Source organism: Gracilinanus agilis, chromosome 2 (genome assembly GCF_016433145.1).
Source record: "Gracilinanus agilis isolate LMUSP501 chromosome 2, AgileGrace, whole genome shotgun sequence".
Taxonomy (NCBI): Eukaryota; Metazoa; Chordata; class Mammalia; order Didelphimorphia; family Didelphidae; genus Gracilinanus; species Gracilinanus agilis.
Window position 1 is genome coordinate 611272038 of NC_058131.1, and position 24362 is coordinate 611296399.

The 24362-nt window shown below is 48.7% G+C and overlaps 1 protein-coding gene across 1 annotated transcript in view; it reads right to left on the reverse strand.

Annotated features, from left to right (window-relative positions):
- PDZD7 (PDZ domain containing 7) overlaps window positions 1–23650 on the reverse strand; it is a 27054-nt gene extending 3404 nt beyond the window's left edge. The window contains exons 1-16 of the mRNA XM_044660165.1: window positions 23558–23650; window positions 22842–22979; window positions 21579–21912; window positions 13587–13727; window positions 12478–12652; window positions 11651–11827; window positions 11429–11576; window positions 10781–10841; window positions 9473–9895; window positions 8875–9072; window positions 8073–8120; window positions 7666–7841; window positions 3458–3549; window positions 3246–3337; window positions 2899–2970; window positions 175–807 (exon numbers count right to left, since the gene is read on the reverse strand). Coding sequence (XP_044516100.1) covers window positions 175–807; window positions 2899–2970; window positions 3246–3337; window positions 3458–3549; window positions 7666–7841; window positions 8073–8120; window positions 8875–9072; window positions 9473–9895; window positions 10781–10841; window positions 11429–11576; window positions 11651–11827; window positions 12478–12652; window positions 13587–13727; window positions 21579–21912; window positions 22842–22979; window positions 23558–23650 — 3001 coding nt within the window. The remainder of the gene's footprint in view (window positions 1–174; window positions 808–2898; window positions 2971–3245; window positions 3338–3457; window positions 3550–7665; window positions 7842–8072; window positions 8121–8874; window positions 9073–9472; window positions 9896–10780; window positions 10842–11428; window positions 11577–11650; window positions 11828–12477; window positions 12653–13586; window positions 13728–21578; window positions 21913–22841; window positions 22980–23557) is intronic.
- Window positions 23651–24362: the final 712 nt, after the last annotated feature.

Here is a 24362-nt window from a genome sequence, read left to right on the forward strand (position 1 = left end):
GGAAGGCTGCCCCTCCAGGAAAGATCTTCTCAATCTTCACCATGGGTTGCACCTTGGACTCTATTCCCCCGGAAATGCTAATACCTGGGAGGGGGGCACGAGGTCAGAGGTCCCGGGCCACAGCCCACTGACCCCAGGGCGCCCTCGATGGCGAGCCCCCGCCCCCCAGCTCACCCAGGGATTGTCTGAGCTTGGAGAGAGTGACGGTCCTGAGCTCCCCGTCTCCGTCGCGGTCCGGAGGCGTCCCTTGCTCCTGGGTCCCTCTAGGCTGCTCGTGGTCGATCCTCAGCGCGCTGGAGCCTGGGAGGGCCTTGGGGAGGGGTGGCCGGGAGCGGCGAGGCTTGCCGCAGCGCCCGTTCCCGTGGGCCGGGGACGGGGAGCGCCGGCGGCCGGGAGACTTCCCGCGGCTGCGGCTGCGGCTGCGGCTGCGCCCCCGGCTCCGGCTATGCCGGCCATCCTCCCGAGCCCGCCGGGGGGGCTCGCTCAGCAGCCAGTTGGGCCGTGGCGGCCGAGGGGCTACTGGGGGTGGTCGGGGTGGTGGCGGCGGAGGAGACGCGCTGCGGCGTCCGGGGCAGGAGAAAGCGTCCACAGGGACGTCCCGCAGCGGAGGGAAGGGCTTGTGAGAGCGGCGAGGAGTGGCGGCCGGAGTCGGGACTGGACTCCGGGGGTCAGCCGGCTGTGAGACCTTCATCCCCGCCAGTCGGTCGCCCAGCGCGCCAGCCGTGGCCGCCACTGCCGCCTCTTCCTCCTCCTCCTCCTCCTCAGCGAAGCCATTCACTGGGAGCAGATAAAAGCCTCCCCGGCTGTCTGTGGAGGCGGGGGTGGGGATGGGGGAGGGGGTTACCCTCTCAACTACAGAGGCAGCCCGGCTTGAGGATGGCAAATGTTCCTAAGAACAGTCACCAAAGATCAGACCCGGCCACCCAACTCTCCCTCCCCGGTTTCCTGGGACCTTGGGACACCAGCTCTCCCCATGGAATCTTAGATTAAGAGCAGGAAGGGACCGCAGAGATCTTCTAGTCTATCGTCCTCATTTTACAGATGAGGAAACTGAGGCAGGAAGCTATAGGACCGCTCAAGGTCACAAGGTAGTGCTCCAAAAAGGAGCAGAGTCCCAGAATCCAGGTCTCTTCACTCCTGGACCTCAATACCCCTCTTTCCCCTTTGGCGATGTGGGGCCCACCGGAACTAGACATAAAGGATTAATAGGAGCCGGGGAATGGGTCTGAAGAAAGGGCTTTCTGGGGCTAGTCTGTCTCAGCCTTCATCATCTTTCTCAAATACTACTGCCATAGCAGTTAGGTAGTTCAGTGGATAGCTCCTTGGACCTGGGGTTCAGAAGACCTGAGTTCAAATCCCGCAGACACTAGCTGTGTGCCTGGAGAAATCTCTTCATCTCGACCCCCATTTGGTCCTCCTTAGCTGGGTATTCTGCTATATAAATGCTAGCTAGTATGATTGACTGGATTCCCTCCTCCCACTGGCTGCCAAGAATATCTTCCTAAAGCACAGCTTTGGCCTATTCAGGAAACTCGGAGCTTGCCTACTGTCCCTAGGATCAAACAGAAAAGCTTTGACCACAATGCAGCTCCCACTACCTTTCCAGCCCCCTGTAGTTTTAGTGCAATCGACCTACTTGCTGTTCCGTGTCCATGACACACCAGCTCTTGCGGCCATGGCTTTGCCCAGGCTGTGCCCCTTGTTCAGAAGGTGCTCTGGCCCACACCGATACCTCTTAGAAGCCCTTCATGCCTCCCTTCAAAGCCAGCCCCACTGGGGAGCTCAGCCTGATTCTCACTGCCTGGGAATTTTCTTTTTCTCTTCAAATGATCAGAAAAACATACTATTTCTATGTTGAATCTCCCTCTCCCACTGGAATGTCAGCCGTTGAGTTCAAGGCCTAGTTCTCCTTTTGTCTGTATCCCCAATGCCACAGATGCATATATACCACCGTCCATCTGTCCATCCGTATGGAGAAAGCCCCCTGGCTGTCCACAAGGTATGTATAAATGAATACACACACATACATGCATACCAGATAGTCATATCCACATATGCATTCAATGCTCTGTAAATGATTGTTGGATGGTATCAGAAGGCCAGAGCTGATGGGCTGAGAAAGGCTGGAACCCATCAGGCTGATAATAGCTTAGCAAAAAGAGCTCTGATGATAAGCTCTGGGAGGCTCCGTGGCAAAGCTCTTCCTAGGCCTGAGAATGTGGAGTTTGAATAAGCAGAATTCATATGAAGAAAAACATGGAGGCCTGCTATCATGTGGAGCCCATCTAAGGCCAGTGAGATGGGCTATGGCGGCGGATTTCTGCTACGGGGATGGCCAGAATTGGCAGCGAGGTGTTGTCATGGGCGGAGTGCCAGGCCTTGTCAGGAAGACTCAACTTCCTGATCTAATCTGGCCTCAGACAAGTCACTTAACCCAGTTTGCCTCAGTTTCCTCATCTGCAAAATGAGCTAGAAAAGGAAAGTGGTGACTCACTCGAGCATCTCTGCCAAGAAAACCCAAATGGGGTTAGACACAGCCTTGCACAACTGAATGATAACATGGACAGAATTAGATGACATCTGATATCCCTTCCAATTCTGAAATTGTAAGATTCCAGCCTCCGCCATCCCCTCTGCCATGTTAATTTAGGCATAACTGTAACCCCTTCTCCCTCCCTTAGTATTTACATAGCACCAAGAGAACTCAACCTTCTGTGTTCATGTGAGACCATTAAAAAACACATGGTCTGAAAATCCAAATTGCCCCCCTTTTCCCTTCCGCCCCAAGGCAGAGCCACTCCCCACCCACCGACCCCAACTCATTCTCTATCTGGGAATCGCAGACCAGCTTTCTTATCTTCTCACTTCCCTCTCCCACCTCTAGCTTCAGGCACTTACCAGGCACAGGTGTGATGAGGTGGCGCTTGGGTGGCGTGTCCTGCCGGGTGGGTCGAAGAGCTGGAGGCCTCACTGCAGGGAGGCAGATGGTCAGTTTTTGTCAGGCAGAAAACTTTATACTGTACAGTGATCAGATCCTCATGAGATGCCCAGAGGTCCATTCACCACACATACATTCTTTCTCTCTCCCTCTCTCTCCCCTCTATCTCTTTCTCTGTGTGTCTCTCTTTCCCCTCTCTCTATCTCTTTCTCTGTGTGTCTCTCTCTTTCTGTCTTTGTCTCTCTGTCTCTGTCTCTGTCTCTGTCACACATACACAAACACATGCACATGCACCTGCTCCCCTTACCTGCCCTGCTTTTGAGGGCTTCATATGCTTCTAGCTCCTTGGGCATCACTAGGCTGTCAAATCTGCTGAGGTCTCCAGGGGTCACTGCACTCCTGGAGGTGCAGAAAGGAAGGGGGTGGTAAGTCAGGTGGCTCAACTCCGGGAGAGGAAGATGGGATTGGGGTGATCCATGATAAATCCCCCTAGATGCTCCCTCCTCTTGGTGCCTCTACCTGATGTCTCGAAGTAACAGCAATTTCTCTGGCCGGTCCAGGATGGCCAGCAGTGGCCGCACCAGGTCCTCCACCCCACCCTCATGGACATACTGCAGACACAATGGCCAAGTTAGATAAGGAAAGGACTTCCTCTCAGTAGGGATGATGGAAGCTAAAGAAAGTTGGAAATCTCCTGTTCGGTCCCACCAGTCCCATTCCCAGAATCTGAAAAGACTTGACCCCACAGCCTGCTGCTGCTCTCCTTGGTTCTGCTGAGCCTTCCTGCTAAGATGAGGGCAGACAGAAGTGGGCTGGGGGAAGAGGGGAGAGAGAAGACTGGTGGTCTGGCTTACCCAGGAGGGGATGGGGAAGGGACCACCAGCATTTCAGTGGTTCTGAAGCAAACAGCGCTCGGTGGGCAGTTTGACTGCTTCTGGGTCTTCCCCTACATGGGTGATGGCAAACCTATGACACGGGTGTCAGCACTGACACATGTAGCCATTTTCAATGACAAGCGGTCGCATACAGAGAAGTGTGGGGCCGCATGCTGAGGATGAAACATTTGCTGTAGTGTAGTGTAGACACTCTGTGCACTATAGATGACAATTCTACCTATATTAATTTACCTATTGTGGTTTATTAAATACAGTTATATATTAAAATTATACATTTTTGTTATTTAAGCTATAAATATTGTGAAATTTTTTTTTTTTTCGAAATGACACACCACCCGAGTTATGCTTGTTTCTTTTTTGGCAAATTTTGACACATCAAGCCCAAAAGGTTGCCCATCACCGCCCTACACTGACTCTGTTTTCATTTAAACAGCATCCTCTGACTCTGTTTGTCTTGAGGTGGGACAGAGACTGGGCAGACCCTGGCCAGGGACTCTTGACCAGTGGGTGGCTGGGTAGGATTTCTCGGGATGAAGTTTCCCTCTGGGATTCTCTAGTCAAAGGGAAAGGGGAGGCTGATGAGGGAGGAAGGGAGAACCTCGGTCTCCAGCAGCACACAGGCTGATCTCCCCAAAATTCTCAATCCCCGCATTTGCTTGGAGGAGCTGTCTAGCAATGGCGTGGGGCACAGCATCCCCTGGTGTCCGCAGTGTGACACAGCTATAGCAAGATGCATAGACGCACCCCCTGGCGTCCAGAGCGTGGACTACGGAGACACAGGAAAGCCCCCTTGTGGCCAGCGTGTCACACACACACACACACACACACACACACAAGTACCAGACACACAGAGACACAGACCTCTGGAAATATAACACAATACAGAGCCCCCACATCTTAGACTTGGAAGGTTCCTGATCATTCATCTAGTACACCCCGAAGCTACGGGCAGAAGGGGATTCTACGCCATCCATCCACCAACACGCACTTACGACATGGCTCCCATGTGCTGGGAGTACAAATGCAAAGAGTGAAACCATCTTACAGCCTCACATCCATCCTTAACAAGTGGTCGTTCAGGCTCTTCAGAAGCCCGCTGAGAAGCGGGCACCCACTCTGTTCCCCTTTGGGACAGCTCTCACCGTCAGGGACAAGGGTTCCTTCTGGGGAAGCTTACTTCCACCATTTACACCCAGACATGCCATAGAGCGTGATGCGGGTGCAGACAGACCTCTCAGCCATGTTGCATCCACAAGGTCTTCCCTTGCCTTACACGCATAGAATCCTAGAACCTAGAGCTGGGAAGGACCATAGGGATTCTCTCATTGAAGCTTTGTCATTTACAGAGGACAAAACCAGCCCGTGGAAGAGCAGTTAGCTGTCCAAGATCATGTCCCATTCGAAGCACCACATCTACCTTGCGGATATCACAGACGTTCTAAGCCGCCATTCTTCTGTCTATCAAACTAAAGTGTTGGATGAGACTCGTTCTCAAAAGTCCTTTCTGGGAGTAGACAGAGGGTGGGGAAGTAAGCTGATTAGGATGATATGATATGAAAAAAAAATCAAGAGGTAAAAAAGAGGACTGAACTGAGAAAAGGGAAGGGAGAGATGGGATGGAGTAAATTATATAACATAAAAAGGTGTGAAAAATTATTACAGGAGAGGGGAGGATGAGGGTGGTGATGGGCAAAGCTTAAACTTTACTCTCATCATAACTGGCTCAGAGAAGGGATAACAGCCATACTCATTGGGATATAGGATTCTATATTACCCTACAGAGAAATAGAAGGGGAATAAGACAAGGGAAGGGGGAGTCATTGGAGGGAGAAGAAAGTGTAGGGGGGTAATAAAAAGCAAAACATTGGTGAGGAGGAACAGAATGAAAGGGAAAAGAGAAGAATCAAGAGTTCTTTCTAGCTGTTATCTTTTGGTTCTGTTGGGATGATTTGTCCCCCTGTCAACCTTTGAGGAAATTGAAACCTTCTCTGAATGTCATTTCTCCCCTCTGTAAAATGAAGGGCTCAATCTAGATGGGCTTGAAGACCTTGTCCAACCAAAGGTGGGCATTATGTTTCTAGAAAAAGGGTTGCTTTCCTCAGGAAGGAATACCCTCAAACATCTGGCTGATAGGTCCCTGCTTTTGTCCAATTCCTACAAATTCCTCTGCCACTTAAAACCCTTCATAATCTGGCTGCAGGCTGATTATCCATTACTCCCCCTTACACAGTAAACATTTGGGTTAAACTGGCATGTCTCCTAGCTGTGTGATCCTGGGCAAGTCACTTAACCCCCATTGCCTAACCTTTACCACACTTCTGCCTTAGAACCAATACACAGTATTGATTCTAAGATGAAAGATAAGGGTTTAAAAAAAAAGATATATCTATCTCTGTACAAAGGCACAGGCTATGCCCCTTGCCTGCAAGGCTCGCTCCCCTAACCTCCACCTCTGTTTAGACCCTAAACTCAGCTCAAATGCCATCTCTTTCTTTAAAAACAAAAAAAAAACCCTTACCTTACCTTCTGTCTTAGTATTTGGGCTAACTATCAGTTCCAAGCTAGAAGAGTGGTAAAGGCTAGTCAATGAGGATTAAGTGAGTTGCTTCAGGGTCACACTTCTAGGAAGGGTCTGAAGCTACATTGGAACCCAGGTCCTCCCAACTGCAGGCTTGGTGCTCTATCTACTGTGCTACCTACCTCACTGCCCCAGATGTCATCTCCTTCAAGAAACCTTTCTTGATTGCCCCAAATGATTAGATCCCCATCTCCAATCATTGCACATTTTTTGTCTATCCCCTGTATCCATCTGTGAATATGTTATTTCCCACTAGTAGAAGGTAAATTCCTTGAGGTTTAATAAATAGGAGAGGTTTAATAAATACTTGTTGATTAATTGTTAATTCCCACGAAACACCAGTTCCTCCAATACAGATAGAGGGGTTTCTAGAGACAAAACTCAAGCACAGGGGGAGTTGACAGCCAGAGGAAACTATGCCCTTCCCTGTGAGGGTAGGGGATCACTGGAGGGACTATATTGGTGGCCAGGATGGCAATTTATATGGCAATTTAAGATTTGCAAAACACTCAATGTAGATCTGATTTGGTTCTGACAACATCATCTTATTATTCTTTGTGCTCTTATTATCCTTATTCACAGATGAGGAAATTAGGCTCTCAGAGGTGAGAGCTTATTGTTATGCAGCTAATAAATGCTAGAAATAGGGTTTGAATGCAAGTCTTTCTGATCCTCTTTAAAAAAAGAAACAAACAACAACCCTTACCTTCTGCCTTAGAATTGATACTAAGGATCAATTCCAAGTTAGAAGAGAGGTTAGGGCTGGGCAATGGAGGTTAAGTGATTTGCCCAGGGTCACACAGAATGTGTCTGAGGTCAGATTTGAACCCAGGATCTCTCATCTTCAAACCTGGTGCTGTATCCACTGAGCCTTCTAGCTGCCCCTAATCTGCCTAATTCTTAAGACCTACTAAGCTACTTCTCTAAATGAATAATTATTAGGGGTTTAATGGTGGGTGATGACCAGACCAGGGCAGCCAGGCAGTATAGTGGATGGAGCATGGGGTCTATGGTCAGGAAGACCCGAGTTCGAATCTTACTTCAGATACTAGCTGTGTGATCCTGGTCAAGTCATTTAACTCTGTCTTGGTTTCCTCATCTGTAAAATGAACTGGAGAAGGAAATGGCAAGCCATTCTAGCATTTTTGGAAAGCCCCAAAAGAGTCACAAACAACTGAAAACAACTGAACAGCAATGTTGACCAAAGATGGGGGAAAGCCAAGGCAAAAGAGGGAATCTGGAGGAGGGCCTACCCGGGTGCAGTGACGGGTGACAGCCAGGACCTCGTCATCAGTGAGTAGGCGTCGGGCCAGGTCCTGGATGAGGGGGAGACGGCTCTCCCAAGCCTGGACCCGGTCCTCTCCATTGGGCAGTTTGCTAGAGTGTCCCTCTGATCCAGGGAAGAGCATTGATTGAGCTCTCTCTCTGTCTAGGGTTGGAGGTGGGGGAGAAGGACCCATAGTTAAGGAACCAGAATCCAACAGTAAGGAATGAGACTTCTTGACTCCAATGCAGACAGGGTTTGGAACCTTGCCAACATAGACTCCACATTCTCCCAAACTGCATGCACACTGGCCCACTTCCCACACCCTGAACCCAACCCAGGACACATAGTTTTCTCCTTGAGGACCAAACCCCAGCACTGCCAGGGGGAACTTACCCCTTCTCAGTTTCCAGGTGACAAACTTCTGCACAGGTCCTGATCCCCCTATAGAAGAGAGAGCTAGCTGGGCTCCATCTCTCTCTCTCTCTGCCTCTTTCTGTATTTGTTTCTGTTTCTGTCTGTCTATCTATCTCCTGTCTGTCTCTGTCTCCAATCAGAGGAATAAGACAGGATGCTGTGTTGCTATAACAGTAATAAGCTGGCTACCTGAAGACTGACAGGTTGTAGGCATTCAGAGGAGGGAGAGAACAGTGGGGGTTCCAGTGTTCTAGGGGGGCTCCATGATCAACATGATACAAAAGAGGTGGGATTTGGAAAGGATCACGGAAGGGATTTTAGGCGGGGAGAAGGAAGAGAATAGTCTGAGCTCTCTTTCTACCTAGGGTTGTAGGTGGGGTGAGAAGGACCCATAGTTAAGGAACCAGAATCCAATAGTAAGGAATGAGATTTCTTGACTCCTACGCAGACAGGGTTTAAAGACCTACCCATATAGATTTCGTGATCCCTAAAATGACATGTACACCGGCCCCCTTCCCACATCCTGAATCCAAGTGAACATAAACCCTCCCATTTTGCTTTCCCCCTTCTGAAGCTCTGCTAGTCCATCTTAAGATGGAAGAAGGGCTCTTGGGGTACCATGCTCCCCACCCTCTGGAGAGGCTAGCCAGACCCAGGTCCCCGAGGACAGTGTCAGTTAAATTGTCCCATACATCGGGAGCTGGTAACGGTTAGGTATGGGGACATTTTTGAAGACAGGAACCAAAGGCCTGTCTCCATTATTCATGATTGTTTCCCTTACCTTTCTCCCCTTCCAAATGTGGACGGAACCTGCCAGTACTCTCATTCTCCAGCCCTGCGGCCTCATTCTTGCCATCTCCTCCTGACCGCCCAGTCTTTCCCCCCTTGAAGAAAAGGTTCATCAGTGTCTTGGAGCGCTGTAGGGTACCCTTCTCTGGGGTCAACGCTGACCCCGATTTCTTCCGTCGTTTCTTCTCCTCTAGGTGTGGAAGACAGGAGGCTGGAGGGCTGGGATGGGAGTGGGAGTGACAGGGGAGGCTGGAGATGGTTTAGAATGGGGATGGGGCGTCGGAAGGGGTTGAGGGAGACAGGGCAGAATCTGCCAGAGATCCTGCTGTAGGAGAAATGGCATCCAGGTGCCCTTCTCTCTCCTCTTGTCCACCCTAACCTTCCCTGGGAAGCTTTAGCCATCCATGATTTGAAGAGACTTATGTGGAGGGAGAGGGGGAGACATTGCATGATAATGGAGACAGAAGAGGACTCAGTCCAAGATTCTAAGGGCAGAGGCAGGCCTAGGGCTTGGGACAGAATGGAGTTAGAAGGTATTATAGAAAACTCGATTGGGGAAGGAGAAGAAGACATACTCATCCCCAACATACCCCATAGGGTCAGGTAGCTCTGAGAGCGAGTGATAGGTGGACGAGGCCTGCTGAGAGCCAGAAGGAGGGCTGTTTTGGGCGACTCGGACAGTGCGGTGTCAAGGCGTGAGCCGGACCTTCGGCCAAGGAGGGGCCCATCTGATCGGATGGCTGTGTCTCTGAGGATGACTGTAGGCCGGACACTGCACCATGTCTCCACCACCCCGCTGACCTCTGGCTCAGTCTGTATGGCCGTGTCTGCTCGTCCCCAGCCCCTGGCCCCTGGCCCAACTAGCTCCTCTGTGGATAGGCCCACGTCCACCATGTCCAAGGGGAGGCAGCTGGAGCCAGAGCCAGAACTGTAGGGGATGCTGGAGGAGTAGGAGGAGACAGTTGAACTACTCTCCGATGTCTGTGACAGCTGCTGCAGGGGCCCATTGTTCACTATGAAGAGGCAGGGCCCTAAGTCAGTCTGTGGAGATGGACAGGACTCTACCCTCTCCCTAGAAACCCTGCCCTGCTTCCTCCTGGCCTCCTAAGATCCCCAAAGAGTGCAGAGGGGGCCTAGCCTACTTAGAGGCAGTTAGGTAGAAAATGTCATGGTCTGGGAGTCAGAACACCTGGGTTCTAGTTCCAGGTCTGCCACTGATTCCCTAGGTGCCCTTAGGCAAGTTGATTTCTATCTCATCTGAAAAATGAGGTGCTGATACTTCCACTACCTGCCTTGTGGGATGGTTATAAGGTTCAAGAGACTCAAAGCTCTTGGTGAACTATGAGGTGCCACATAAATGCGGGCTCTATTATTTTTGCAGATCAGAGGACCCGAAACTCTCTCCATCCTCATCTCTGCCTCCTGGCTTTCTTGGCTTCCTGCAGATCTTAGTCCTACTTTCTGTAGGAAGCCTTTCCCAGTCCTCCCTAACCTGGGTGCCTTCCCTTGGAGATGATCTCCAGTTTCTCCTGTCTTTCTCTTATTTGTTCAGTGTTGTTTGCAACTTGTCTCCTCCATAGAGAGCTCCTGGAGAGCAGGAACTACCAGTGGTGTTCATGGCACCAGGAGGGCTTAAGAACCCTGGTTGTAGATGGTCCTTCTAAAGTCCTCTCATGAATCTAAGCTTTCCTAGGGGGCATGATTCTGAGAGCTGATGGAAATGGGTTTTTAAAGATACCCTGGGCCCCAGCTGAGTGCCTGGGAGGTAGAGGTTCTTGGAGGGAAGGGAGGCTTCTTTGTTAAGCTTAGGACACCCAAGCTTAGGTCCCTCTGCCCCATCCTCAGATACACATGGAGCCCTGTGGAGTATAATCCATTCTGCCTTCAGAGCCTCTTACATTGGTCCAGCCAGCAGTATTCAGACACCATCTCCTTGTAGGCGGGATACCTTCCTGTCTCCTAGGTAGGGCAGAGAGAGGAGAGAGAGGAGGAATGGGAGGGAAATGGAGAAGGACAGAAATGCAATAAGGAATAGGGAAGTAATTGGGAAGGTGATTGGAAGATCCATGTGGAAATAGGGGTGGGAGACAGGGGATTGGGGAAAAGAGAAATGGGGATGGGGGGTGGAAATAGGGTATGAGTATCTCCCATATCCTAAGAAATGGGGAGAATATGACTCAAGAACTGGTTAATGATTCCACTATCTCCCTGGTTGAACCTTTGAAATCATGTCTAGGAGGCCTACAGTCTCTTCTTCTCATTGCTCACAAAATGGCCCCAGGGAGTAATCCCCTGTCTATGCCCACCTTGACCTCAAGCCTAGCTCTCTCCAGAAGCCATCCTGTTCCTCCCTGCCACTGTGAGCTTTGGGATTCATCCTTCCACTGAGAAACCAGGACTTAGTCTCTCTGATGAAGTAAGCTGCCTTTTCTAGTGCTTACACTTACTACTTTTAGGAAGTTCTTTCTGTAGTCTCTCTTTCTACCATTTCTGCTTCCCATCCCCAAATCCCATGGTTCCATGACAACCTGTGGTCCAAGGCCTACCTTAATGGTCAGCATGATGTGCGTCTGGCCCTTCAGCACTTCCACAGCCTGGCTGTGACTGATGTGGTCGAACTTCACTCCATTGGCTGCCAGGACTTGGTCCCCCACTTTGATGCCATTCTCTTCTGCCAGTCCTCCGTGGTCCACTCTGAGACCAGGGAGGCCAGTCAGACCCCAAGGACCTCCTCCCAGCCCCTCCTCCCCAGCCCCCAGCCTACACACTTGGAGACGTAGATTCCCAGACCAAACTCTCTGCCCCCGCGGATGTTGAAGCCCAGGCAGAAGTCATCAGAGGTTGTGTACAAGTGGACGATGCGTCTCACGCCGTCGTCGGAGCTGCAGTCTGAGGGGGTTGAACTGCATTTCTCCACCACTAGCCTTCGATTGACCACATCCACCCTAGTAGCCAGCAGACCAGCCAAGAGAGTGGGGCGTCAGTCACTCACAACATGAGCTGGGGGCAGCCCTCGGGCACTTCAGAGCCCCCCATGCCCAGGCTTAGGTACCTCTCGTGTTTCACTGAACGAAGGGTTAAGGGTTTCTTATTGAGGATCCCCCCAGCTGGATGAAAAGCCCCCAAGAGAAGGAGCATCATCTTGGAACCAGGGCATGGGTCAGAGATGGCGGGAGAATCATTCCCAAGAAAAGGGAGTATGAGGTCTCTTTTCCCAAAATGCCGCAAGCATGGCCAGGCTCACTCACCAAAAGCCCGACAGGCAGGAAGAAGAAGTGAAAGAGCCCAAAAGGAGCAAAAAGAACAGCCATCTCTGAGGAGAGAGAAGAGCAGGGAGGGGGGACATAGGGGACACAGAGAGGAGAAATCACGGGAAGGGAGAGAGGGGCTCCTGGACTCTGGAGCTCCCTCAGCCCATGGAGGCACCCCCTTCCCAGGCTCCTGGAGCTAGTCCGTGGCCACAGGTGTGCTTTCCAGGTTCCTTACAAAGCCCTACCAAATGACAGGTCCCAACCCAAATCCCTTCTCCCAGAGGCCCCACCTGGGGGAGGGTGACCCCGGTGGGGAGGGAAGGTAAAACAGCTGGAGCCCTCACCACGTGGTCTTCTCCTTAGAGAACTTGATCCCAGGCACCCGGCCCATCCGCCTCACCATCATACTCAAACGGCTGCTCCCCGTCAGCACCTTCACGGCGCTGCTCATGGTGGTGCTCTCCAGGCTGAGCCCATTCACCTCCGTGATTTTATCTCCCACTCGAAGCCCAGCTCTCTCTGCAATGGCACGGAACCGCTGAGCTCCCCACACTTAGCTTGGGAACTTGTCATTCATTGTCTCCTCTTCCAGACAGGAGGCTTCTCAAGGGCAGGCCGGGTACCCCCACTCAGATCCCCTCTGCCCCTCTCCAGACTTGCGTCCCTCATTTTAGAGCAGGATAGGGGAGGGGAGGGAGGTGGGGGCAGGGCTTTCTAAGCCTCAGCTACCCCCTTCAGACTGGGTCTCTCCACTCCGGGACTCCTGAGGGCTGGAATTTGTCTTCCCACTCAAGAGTTTCCCCTTTCATCTTTTATTATTTATTCTTAAAATAAATTTTTATAATTGTATTTATTATTCATTATATTTTATTACATAGTATATTTATTATATAATTATTATATAATGTTTATATATTATTCTATATAATTATATGGTTATATATTTGTATATCATAGAATTACATTATATAATTATACAATAAACAATTATTTTATATATTTTATATAATGTTTATGTATTATTTTATATAATTATATGGTTGTATAATATTTGTATATCACATAATCACATTATATAATTATATAATGAATAATTATTTATTATATAAAACTATTATGTATTTTATAATTTTAATAATTTTTATTATTTATTACCTTCCATCTTAGAATCAACACTGTATATTTGTTCCAAGACAGAAGAGTGGTAAGGGCTAGGCAGCTGGGGTTAAGTGACTTGCCCAGGGTCACATAGCTAGGAAGTGTCTGAAGCCACATTTGAACCCCAGGACTTCCCTTCTCTAGGCCTGGCTTTCAATCCATTAAGACACCTCGCTGCCTGAGGGTCTCCCCTTTTAGATCAGGAACTCAAGGAGGACAATTTATTCAAATTGTGTCCTCTCTGAGAGCAGGTCTTGTTTCTCCCTTTCCCCTTCCCCAAGACCCAAAGACTCACCCGCACTGCTCCCTTCCTCCACTTTGCTGACAAAGATGCCCAGGCCATGCTCTGAGCCCCCGCGGACGCTGAAGCCCAGCTTTCCTGCTGGGCTTTTTTCTACAGTCACTGCATTGATGATGTCACTCTCATCGCTGTTGGCTGAAGGCAAAGAAGGATGAGCGGGCACGGAGGACATTCGCCTTCCCAGAGGGAGCTTCTAGCACAGGAAGATATCCCAGACTCTCCCTCCTCCCCATCTTCTCCTCTACCCCAGGGAGGGGCAAAGGAAGAGAGGGGACACTCCGAAGGATCCCTCCCAGCCTAAGAAGTCTAGAGAACATGGTGTAGAAGAGTCAAGAATACTGGAGTCAGAAAAAGAATCGAGTGGATAATATATGTAAAGTTTGAAGATTTTGAGAAAAGGATTACGAGGCATCACAGTCCACATTTAGACAATTCTAATTCCTGGGAAGGTGTTTTGGTTTTTTTTGTTCATTTTTTTCATTTTTTATCAAGCCTAAATTTGTGTGATTTCCACCCAATATTACCCGTTTCTGCCCTCTTGTGCCAAAGGAAACAAGTCTAGTTCCTCCTCCATATGACAACCCTGTTTCAAAAACAGAATTTATTCCCAGGTATCTCAACTCCTCCTTCCCTTCCCAGACATCACTCTACAGAAACACTTTTGTGTTTCTTTTTATCAGTTCTTTCTCTGGGGATGAACATTCACAAGTCAGTCTTCTTGGTTCCATTTGTTTTACTCTTCATTGTTTTGTGCAGGTCTTTCCAAGGGTTTTTTTTTTTTTTTTTAATTAACTTGCTCATCGTTTTTTATGGCTGGTATCAGATGGACATCTCAATTTCCAGTTCTTTGTCACCACAAAGAGAGCTGCTATAAATATTTTGGAACATACAGGTTCTTTACCTTTTCCCCTGATCTCTTTGGGAAACAGACCAAGCAATGGCTGGGTCTAAGGGCATACTCCAGAGAGATAATTCCAAATTGCTCTCCAAAATGGTTGAATCAGTTTATAATTCCACCAACAATGTTCCCATTTTTCCATATTTTCCCCAACATTTGTCATTTTGCCCATTTATCATTTTAGCCAATCTGATAGATGTGAGATGATATCACAGAATTGTTTTGATTTACATATTTTTCTAATCAGTAGTAATTTGGAGCATTTTTTCATATACCTATATATGGCTTTGATTTCTTCATCTCAAAACTCTTCATATTTTTGACCATTTATCCATTGAGGGATGACTTTTTATTGTTAACTTGATAAAGTTTTCTATATAGTTTAGATATGAGGCCTCTATCTTAGAAACTATAAACATTTCCCCAAATTTTCTGCCTTCTTTTTTTCATTTTTTAACCCTTAACTTCTGTGTATTGGCTCCTTGATGGAAGAGTGGTAAGGGTGGGCAATGAGGGTCAAGTGACTTGCCTAGGGTCATACATCTGGAAAGTGTCCTGCCTTCTTTTTAATACTGACTTATGCTGGTTTTATTTGTACAAAAAATTTCAATTTAATGTGTTCAAAGTTATCCATTTTACATTTTACAATGCTCTCCATCTCTTATTTACTCATAATATTCTTCTTTTATCCATAACTCTGATAGGTAATATATTCCCCTGTTCTAAAAATGCTTATCATATCTTCTTTTATGTCTAGGTTGTGTATTCATTTGGATCTTATCTTTTTTTCTCCTTTTTAAAAAAATTTAGAATATTTTCCCATGGTTACGTGATTCATGATCTGCCCCTGCCCTGCTTTCCACCCCCCTCCAAAGCTGTCAAGCAGTTCCACTGAGTTATACATGTATCATTTTTCAAAACCTATTTCCATGTTATTCATATTTGCAGTAGAGCAATCATTTGGATCTTATCTTAATGAATGGTATAAGATATTGGTCCATACCAAGTTTCTGCCAAACTGCTTTCTAATTGTTCCAGCAATTTTTACCTAATAGTGAATCTTATTCCTAAAACTTGGATCTATACTTTCGTAAAATATGAAATATATGAAAATATCTTTTATTGTATGTCAGTTTTGTTCCATTGATCTACCTTTCTATTTCTTAGCTAGTATGAGATAGTTTTGGTAATTACTGCTTTATAATACATTTTAAAATCTGGTACTGCTAGACCTTCCTTCCTTTACTTTTCATTAATCTATTTAATATTCTTGATCTTTTTTCTTCCAAATTAATTTTATTATTTTTTTCTAGCTCAATAAAATAACTTTTGGTAACTTAATTGGGATAGCATTGAATAGATTAGTTTAGGTAAGATTGCCATTTTAATTATGTTAACTCAGTCCACCCATAGACAGTTAATATTTCTCCAGTTATTTAAATGACTTTGTATAAAAAGTGGTTTATAAGTATGTTTGGGTTTATTCTGGCAGGTATACTCCCAGGTATTTTATTGTCTGTGGTCATATATCCCTTTATAAAGAGCCCCCATATGTCCAACCTTATGTCCAGTCCTCTGGAGTTGATGGAAGAAGAGGCCATTCACAACCACATATATCTGCTGAAGGGTCTATGGATGTTTAGTTTGGAGAATAGAAATGAAGGCTTCTGGATAAATAGGGAAGATATGTTATTATTTGTTAGATATTTGAAGGATTGTCATGTGTAAAAAAAAAAAAAAGCTTATTTTGCTTGGCTTCAGCTGGGAGAACCAGGGCTAATTGGTGGGAATTAGAGGGAGGCTGATTTTAGACATAGAGTCTAGGTTTCCTTCTCCTATACCAGAGATCTTTCCTCTTTATGGGGTCCACAAAGGTATTTTTTTTTAAATATTTTGATGGCTATATTTCAACTATAGTTGGTTTCCTTTGAAATCCTTTGTTTTTTATTTTGCCCATTTGAGAACATTATTCTGAGAAGGGATCCATTAACGTTCCATTAAAATGCCAATGGGGATCCACGACACCCACCCAAAAAAGGGCTACACCATGATTATCCAGGATTTGGCAGGTAATGGCCAAGAATTCTGGAATTTTGGTTGGGGTATTAATGCATAGCTGGTGGAGTTGTGAATTGATCCAACCATTCTGGATGGCAATTTGGAACTATGCCCAAAGGGCTTGAAAAGACTGTCTGCCCTTTGATCCAGCTATTCCCACTGCTGGGCTTGTACTCCAAAGAGATCATAAGGAGAAAGACTTGTACAACAATATTTATAGCCACACTCTTTGTGGTGGCAAAAAATTGGAAAATGAGGGGATGGCCTTTGATTGGGGAATGGCTTAACAAATTGTGGTATATGTTGGTGATGGAATACTATTGTGCTCAAAGGAATAACGAACTGGAGGAATTCCATGTGAACTGGAAAGACCTCCAGGAATTGATGCAAAGTGAAAGGAGCAGAACCAGGAGAACCTTATACAGAGACTGATACACTGTGGTACAATCAAATGTAATGGACTTCTCTACTAGCAGCAATGCAATGATCCAGGACAATTCTGAGGGACTTAAGAGAAAGAACATTATCCACAGTCAGAGGAAGAACTGTGGGAGGAGAAACACAGAAGAAAAACAACTGCTTGAACACATGGTTCGATGGGAATATAGACTCTAAATGATCACCTTAGTGCAAATATTAATAATATGGAAATAGGTCTTGATCAATGACACATGTAAAACCCAGTGGAATTGCAAGTTGGCTGGGGGTGGGGTTGGGAAAGAACATGAATCATGTAACCATGGAAAAATATTCTAAATTAATTTAAAAAAATTCAACTGGGGGGGGGGGAACAAATGAATAAATCCAAGCTTTGCTGACCTTAAAAAAAAAGAATTCTGGAATTTGGGGATTCCTTTCCTTTTCCTTCCCTTCCTCTCCCTTACTCCCTCCTTCCCTCCCTCCTTCCCTTCCTTCCTTCCTCTCTCTTCCTTCCTCTCTCCTTCCTTCCTCTCTTCCTCTCTCTCTCCCTTCCTCCCTCCCTCCCTTCTTCCCTTCCTCTCTCTTTCCCTTCCTCCCTCCTTCCCTTCCTTCCTTTCTTCCTCCCTTCTTCCTTCCCTCCCTCCCTCCCTCTGTCTCTCCCTTCCTCCCTCCATCCTTTCCTCTCTCTCTCCCTTCCTCCCTCCTTCCCTTCCTGCCTTCCTTGCTTCCTTCCTTTCTTTCTTCCTCCCTTCTTTCCTTCCTCCCTTCCTTCCTTCTTCCTCTCTTTCCCTTTCTCTCTCTCTCTTCCTCCCTCCCTTCTTCCCTTCCCTTCTTTCTTTCTTTCCTTCCTTCCTCCCTCTTTCCTTTCCTTTCCTTCTTTCCTTCCTTCCTTCCTTCCTTCCTTCCTTCCTTCCTCCCTCTCTCCCTCCCTTCCTTTCACTTTGAGTAGTAGAGGATCTATCAGAGGTTGAAAGGGTTCTAAGCTTAACTGCTAAGCAACTGCTGCTCCTCTTCTTTGGCTTCCCTGGCCTCCTTTGAGTCTCAGGTAAAGTCCCACTTTCAGCTAGGAAGCCTTTTTCAATCCCCCTGACTTCTAGTGTCTATCCTCGCTTTATTCTTTCCACTTTCTGTTGATAGCTTGCCTGGATTAAGTCGCTTTCATGCCGTTCCCCCACTGGACTGTAAGTTCCCTGAGAGCAGGGCCTGCTTACTTTTTACCTTTCTCTGTATCTCTAGTACTCAGCCCAGTGCCTGAACCACAGTAGGAGGTTAATAAATGCTAGTTGGGTGGCTCCCTCAGAGGACTGAGAGCCGGGCCTGGAGCCTGGAGGCCCTGGGTTCAAATTTGACCCCAGACACTTCCTAGTGGGCCAAGCCACAAACCGGATTGCCCAGAGCCTTGCAGCTGTTCTTCCCGGGAACAGATACTCGATTCTAAGACAGAAGGTGGGGGTTTAAACAAGAAAGAGGATGCCCCTCCCCCCAGGGAGCCGGAAGGGGAAGGGCCAGAGTAACCTCCTCCAGGGGGCAGCGGAGCCCTGGGGGAGGGCGGGGGAGGGTAAGAGGAGCCCCAAAAGGCATTGTGGGATTTTTGGAGAGGAGTCTTAAAAAGGCCAGGCACCCCGAGCCTCCGGGTCCCCAGGGGGGCTGGGAGGGGATTGATCTGCTTGGCATTGCCCTTTTCAGAGCCATCTTTTAATACATTTTTTAAAAGGCGAAGAAGGCCTGAGGCTGAAGGACTCCATCCCAAGCCATGTCCCCAGCAAAATGGTCGTCATGGCCTGAGGTAAGTGAACCTAAGCCTGGCATGGGGGGTGGGGGAGTGCCCACAGGAGAGCCTGGGAGAGACCCGGCTTCGGGTGATCCTCCCCTGGGCCGCCCCACCCCCACCCCACCCCCCAGGAAGGTGCTGCATCTCTGAGCCTCATTTTTCCTATTAATAAAATGGGATTAACCATTGCCCCATGACCCCCAGGAGGTGAAAGCCCTTTGGGTCCAGTCCTGTCTCTCCCCCACCCTTGGCACGAAGCAAGCCAGAGGCTCCATTTGGGACAGGAATTTGAGGGCCAGGGAAGGCTCGGTAATCCCAGAAACCCTTGGAAGCATCTGCCCTCAGAAACACTTGATTCCATGGCCTCGAACACTTCCTAGCTGTGAGACCCTGAGCAAGTTACTTAATCCCACTTGTTTGGCCCTTACTGCTCTTCTGCCTTGGAACTGATACTTGGAATTCATTCTAAGGCAGAAGGTAAGGGTTTAAAAAAATGGAAAAAAAAAGAAAGAAAAAAAGGTTCCAGAAAAGCCTTAGTCCATTTACACCTAATTCTATTAAGGTGCCCCAGCCACATAGAGAATCTCATTTCCCTGAGCAGGAATTTTTAACCCAAGGTCTGTCAATATTAATCTATATATATGTATATAATCATATTTCAATAGAATTCATTTGTAATCCTTTATATTGTATATATTACATGTCCTTCATAATAATATATTTTGCATATATATATATACATTTTATAACCCTTTATATTTTATTGGATACATTTAAAAGCATTTTTCTGAGATAGGAGCCAGACTGCCAAAGGAGAGGTCCATGACAAAAAAAAGGTTAAGAAACCCAAAGTTGCCTTTATATAAAAGGATAAGGGTAGGGAAGGAGGGCTTCTCAGAAAAGTGCTTTCACATGCATCCAATAAAATATGTAGGATTACAAATGAATTCTGTTGGAATATAGTTATGTTTTTTTAAATGTTCACAGACCCACCCCAGTTTAAGAACTCCTGTCTTAAGGGAATGAGAGTCTCTGAAAATTTCATGTGGTTGGGTCTTCCTAATAGAATTAAGTGTAAATGGACCTAAGACATTTGTAGAACCAAAGTGTTTTAGAAGGCAGGTGCTTCTGAGTGTTTCTGGGATGAGTGGCCTTGTTAGAGTAGAGTCTAGGGCAGTGATGGGGAACCTTTTAGAGACTGCATGCTGTGACGGTGCTCCCACCCTTACCCAATTGGGGAGGGGAGTATCCATTCCCTTTGGGCTGCTGGGTAGAGGGGCAGGTAAAGTGGAAAAAATGTCCTCAAGTGTGGTAGAGAGGGGGAAGAGAGCATCTCTCCTCTAGTCCCTCTACCTTTCCGGTAACAAACTCTGGTGGGCGACAGTGCAGTGCCCACAGAGAAGGCTCTGTGTGTCTTCTGTGGCACATATGCCATAAATTCACTACCATGGGCTTAGGGGAACATGTGTACCAGGAGAGACAGGAACAAAGGATCTCAGGGGTTGGAAGTAGATGGACTTAAGACAGCAGGATATACATTTATTAAATGTCTGCTGTGTGCTACATACAAATATATACAAAAATGAAATCATTCCTATTCTCAAGGAAGTTCTATCCTAATAAAGCTGGGGAAATAAAAGAGTTAGGTTAGAGTTGGAGATAGCTAGGAAAAGAAGATGGGCAAGGGGATGAAGGGTGTCTAAATGCTTGTCCCATCTCTCTCCTATGCTACAGGATAAACCCAATTATTGTAGAGCTCTTCCTTTTCTTGATTTTTTTTTTTTTGAGCAGGCTATGGTAGAAATCCCAAGTTTAAGGTATCCCCTGCATTTTATTTCAACATACAAGGTTCCTTGGGTCTGACTGCAGCCTACTTTTCTAGATGTAGATGCAGCCTCCTTTTCAGCACAAATCCTTTCATCTAGGCCTAGGTCTTTACACAAGCCTTGCACATCTGGACCCCAAGCTTTTGTTTTCTTTTCTTCCACTGCCCTCTGGGCTTCCCTAATCCAAATGGTACCAGCTTCTCTGGATGCACATTGAATCTGACTCCCAGGAGGAAACTCTCCTCAGCTCCCTACCTAGTTCATTATGATCTGTCACTCATTTAAATTCCTGAAGCCCTTATCTATTCGATTGTTGCTTTTCAGTGGTTTCAGGCAGGAAATAAAAGGAAAATGGCCTTTCATAATCCTTCCTCCTCACACTGTTCAGATGATTTTCAGTTGTGTCCAACTCTTTGTGACCCCTTTTGGGGTTTTCTAGGTAAAGATATTGGAGTGGTTTGCCATTTCCTTCTCCAGCTCATTTTACAAGAAACTGAGGCAACAAAATTAAGTGGCATGTGCAGGGACATACAGCTAATAAATGTTCTGAGGCCAGATTTGAACTCCGGAAGATGTCTTTCTGAATTTAAGCTCAGCACTCTATCCCTTGCACCATCTAGTTGCTTTTGCTTGCTCTTAAGTTCTGAGGGAGAGAGAGAGCTGGGAGGGAACGGCCCCATCCACTTATTCAGAAGCCCTGGTCCCTTGCTCTGCCCTGTGAACCCTTGTCCTCTGGTCACACTCCAGGATTTTTCCTTCTCTCCCTTCCCAGTGAACCTTTTCTTCTTTAGGCTCTCCCATCCAATATGTTTGTCAGGCTGTCAGGGCTTAGTTCGAGGAGCTCAGCTAGGCTGGAGGCAGCTCTGGGGCCCTGAGCCCCGCCTCAGTCAGTCAGGAGTGTGGCAGCAGGAGAGCAGGAGCCTAGGCACAGGGCGGAACACCACCTGTCTCCATCCCCGATACCCCCTCCCCCGCTGCACTCTCCCACGCTGGCCCGCAGGCGCAGGCCCTACCTTCGATGGGGGAATTGATGAGGATGACTCTGCCCATGGGTGAGGAGGCTCGGATTCCCCGGGGGGGCCCCTCCAGCAGCCGCTGTTGTCTCCTCAGCAGGTATCGCGTTGCGGAGCCCGTGTCGCTGCCCAGGTGGCCGCGGGAGGAAAGGGAACTTAGTGAACCCGAAGACAGGTCCCCTAGGCCCAGGGGATCCATGGCAGCAGGGCTCTCTATGGCCCCACAGCCCACTTGAGGCTCAGCCCTGGACCCGGGGCCCTGTGCCGCTTTGCTGTCCAGGTCATAGCCATTGGGTGGGGGGCGGGGTTTCAGGTTCACTCCCTCCGACGGGATCTGGAAAGAGGGTGCAATCTTAGGGTCAAGAGGAGGTAGTGTCCTACCCCTTCAAGGCAGACACCCCCTTAAGGGTCACCTTCCCCACACCCCACCCTGAGACAGGCACCAGCCCCAGGCTGTCTCCGTCCCCCAATTCCTGCCTCCACCTCAGCCTCCTCCTGGAATCTTTCATCCCTCAGTCGCTCTACTTAGTTTGGGGGAGAGAATCCATCCCAGTCCCGGGGCCCAAAAAGGGACCCAGATGGATGAGGCCAAAGACCTGAGGATTCTAAGGCTTTGGGGAGACTGTCTCAGGGAATTTCGATATCCTTCCACACCCCCACACCCCCACCCCCCCCCCCCCCGCTGAGAAGACTTGTGAATATTCAAGAAGGGATGAGTATCCAATGAAAGAAAGCCTCAGGGGTTCAGGCCTTTCGGGAGAGGGAAAGAGGGAAGAATGGGGGGGACTTTAGTGCCAGGGACATCTCCATAGGTTACCCCTCCCCCCTTCATATTTGGAGGCTCAGGATATCTGCTCTCTTCACCCAAAGCAGGCCTGTTTCACATCCCTACCGATCCATCTGGGCTCCCCTCCCCCGCTCATCCAAGCCCCGGGGAGGAGGATTTAGGCGATTCCCCCGCCTCAGTAACAGGGAATCCCCCAGACCTGAGCACAAAGACGCCACGCAATTCTAGGATCAGAGAAAGCAGCGAGGCGAGCAGCTTTTTTGCTCTCTGCCCTCCTCTGGCTTGCCCTCCTCATTCCCGCTGGGTTATCCCTCAGCCTAGCGCTCCCCTTACCTGGCTCCCTGGTCCGCTACTGCGGGCCTCACCTGAGACAGAGAAGCACTGCGGGTGGCTTGCAGCGGAGAGCCCCGCCTCCTCACGGACAGGTTGCCTAGATAGGTCTAGCCCTGGTCAAGCCGAGCTTCTCATTGGCTCGCTTGGCTGCCAGTCCGCTCTTCCCCCACTGCCTGGACCTTCTCTTTGCGCCCCTGCATAATGGGCTTTGCTAGGTAGCTGGGAGGCAAACCCAGTGGCAGCTGACTGGCGTCTACCTGGTGCGGGTCCCAGGGCCAGGGCTGAGTATGGAGAGGCAAGAAAAGGTGGTCCCTGATGGAAAGGCTGATCGGGGCCCCATCCCTTTCTCTTCCCTTGTCAGGTCCGGGGAGTCGCCAAAGCCTGAAGGTTGTTGTGAGAATCAGATGAGGAGTTTCCTTTACAACGCCTCAAAAACGTGTTGGTTTTCATTATTGTTTCTGAGGGATCTTCAGCTTCAGCCCCCTCGGAGCTGCCCTTTGTGGGGCCTGAGCTGTCGCGCATTGTTCTTGGGTGGAGGAGAAGAGTGCCCCGGCATAAGCCGAGGCTCTGGGTCTCCCGGGGTAGCGGAGGAGCTGTGCCGCCTGGTGCACGGCTGTTAGCTTCCCTTGGTGCTGTCTTTGTGTGCTGCTGTGCGCTTTTGTGTGACTCGATTTGGGTTCTGTATTGATCTGTTGGTATGCGTATCTGGGTGGGGAGGAGCGTGCGGGCCTTTCTAGCTGTGTGTATCTGTATCCGCGTAGGACTCTGCCCGTCACCGACCCGGGAAAGAGAATAGGAGGCGGAGCTCTGGCCCGCGTGACAAACCGCAAGGGCTGGGGAATCCTTCTGACCCACTGACCTGCTTGGCTAGAGGTAGCGGGTCCTCCAAGAATTCTTGACAGGGACTAGCCTTGGACATTAGGAGGACTTCAGCCTGGGTTCCCTGGTCCATTTATCGTTTGAACAGAGTAGAAAGATTCCTCTGGAATCGTCAAGACTCCCTACTCCCCTCGCAGTGATTTGTTAGGCAAAGGTGAGACGCAGCTCTGGGAGGAATTGGGGAGAAGAGAACTTGAGGAGGGGGTGATGGGGACGGGAGGGAAGAGTCAGAGTGGGAGGGGAACTGGTGAATAAATTTAGCTTGAGATTAAGAAGTACCAAGGAAAAGGGGGCCAGAGGACAGAAGGTACTCTGGGGGAGAATTCTGGGAAAGATGGAATTATGGAGACCCCAAAGACTAGGGGGGAGAAGAGAGAGGAAGCCCTAGTTGTGAGACTTTGGGAGTAGGGGGCTGGGGACAGAAGGAGCTCTAGGGGAGAGGCATAGAGTTGGGAAGGTGAGAGCAGAGATTCCTGGCTAATGGTCAGCAAAAGCAGCTGTAACCCGAGCTTCTTAAGACTCTCAGTTGCCGAGGAGCGCACTGCCTCCTCCGCTTCTCTCCCGCCCCCGGGTCTGGCTCTTTGGTGGGGGGGGCTGGTTATGGGGGTGGGTCTTGCCCTGGTCCCCGGGTGCTCCTGCTGAGCTAGGAGCTTCAGCTCCGTTAGCTAATGGCAGGAGAGCGGGCACTGCCTCTGCCAGTCCAGTACTAGGGTTCTGGATAGGTGCCGTTGTATGGCGGGGTGGTGGGGCAACCTGGTCCGATAGCCTCTTTTTCTACTCCACGC